Source organism: Wasmannia auropunctata, unplaced genomic scaffold (genome assembly GCF_000956235.1).
Source record: "Wasmannia auropunctata unplaced genomic scaffold, wasmannia.A_1.0 LD326575.1, whole genome shotgun sequence".
NCBI classification, from domain to species: domain Eukaryota; kingdom Metazoa; phylum Arthropoda; class Insecta; order Hymenoptera; family Formicidae; genus Wasmannia; species Wasmannia auropunctata.
Window position 1 is genome coordinate 1 of NW_012036315.1, and position 1,012 is coordinate 1,012.

The 1,012-nt window shown below is 26.8% G+C and overlaps 1 protein-coding gene across 1 annotated transcript; it reads left to right on the forward strand.

Annotated features, from left to right (window-relative positions):
• The first annotated feature begins 7 nt into the window (after window positions 1-7).
• LOC105460198 (tyrosine kinase receptor Cad96Ca-like) lies at window positions 8-630 on the forward strand. The gene is made up of 2 exons (XM_011706636.1): window positions 8-495; window positions 577-630. The coding sequence occupies exons 1-2, from the start codon at window positions 61-63 to the stop codon at window positions 610-612; spliced, it is 471 nt and encodes a 156-aa protein (XP_011704938.1). The 5' UTR covers window positions 8-60; the 3' UTR covers window positions 613-630.
• Window positions 631-1,012: the final 382 nt, after the last annotated feature.

The following is a 1,012-nucleotide window of genomic DNA, read 5'->3' on the forward strand; positions in this document are numbered from 1 at the left end:
TTTGGTAAAGTATATCTAGGTAGCTTAAACAACAATGAGAATACATTAATAGCTGTTAAAATGTCACAATGTTCTGATGCATGCAACGAACCTGAAGCTAGGCATCAATTAATGGAAGAAATCAAAATAATGAAAGCAGCTGGTTCTCATACACATTTAGTCAGCCTTATAGGTTGCTGCACTTTACCAAATAATCCTATATGCATAATTTTAGAATATATGGAAGGTGGGGATTTGCTTGCCTATCTACATTGTAGAAGAAAAATCAAATCAGATGATATATCTTTGTGCAGTTTTGAAAAGGCTGTATCTAGGTACGCAAATATTGTTGAAAAAAATGACAATTTATATGATGTAATTGAGAAGCAACAATTTATGAAGTTTGCGCTTGATATTGCAAGAGGAATGGAATATTTGGAAGCTAAAGGAATTATACACAGAGATTTGGCAGCAAGAAACATCCTCCTCACTTCATTGTCAAATCCAACATTAAAGGTAGTAGATTTCTATTTGTGATCTCTGATCACAATTATTAAAAAATAGTATATGGAATATACTGATTTATTATGAATTTAGATTTCTGATTTTGGTTTGTCACGAAATGAAATATAATAAATAATATAATGGCAAAATTCATAAATTCCCAATATATTGGATATCATCAGAAGCTGAAGAATGTGATCATGCTTTCTCAATATCAAACATTTTAAATTTGGCGAAAGTAAAAAAAGTTTTAGTGCAACAACAAAAGATAGACCTAATATTACATAATAGGATCAATTTAAAGGAAAAAAAATAAATCATATATTTATTAAAAAATTCTAAAATAAATGTTTAGATATTAATAATTAAAAAAAATTATAAAATTTATGTCGTTTTCAGAAAAATAATTCAATAATATATATTTTTGTTCAATATTTACCATGTACCATAAGTATAAACTGTAAACGGACAGTGTAATACTATATAATACTATTACAATTTTGGAATATTATTTTATATGTCAAGATAA

Bases quoted from the DNA above. Each gene is read 5' to 3' on its own strand.
- LOC105460198 (XM_011706636.1), top strand. From the start codon at position 61: ATGTCACAATGTTCTGATGCATGCAACGAACCTGAAGCTAGGCATCAA. The intron at 496-576 runs GTAGTAGATTTC...TTATGAATTTAG, and splicing joins TGTCAAATCCAACATTAAAG to ATTTCTGATTTTGGTTTGTC.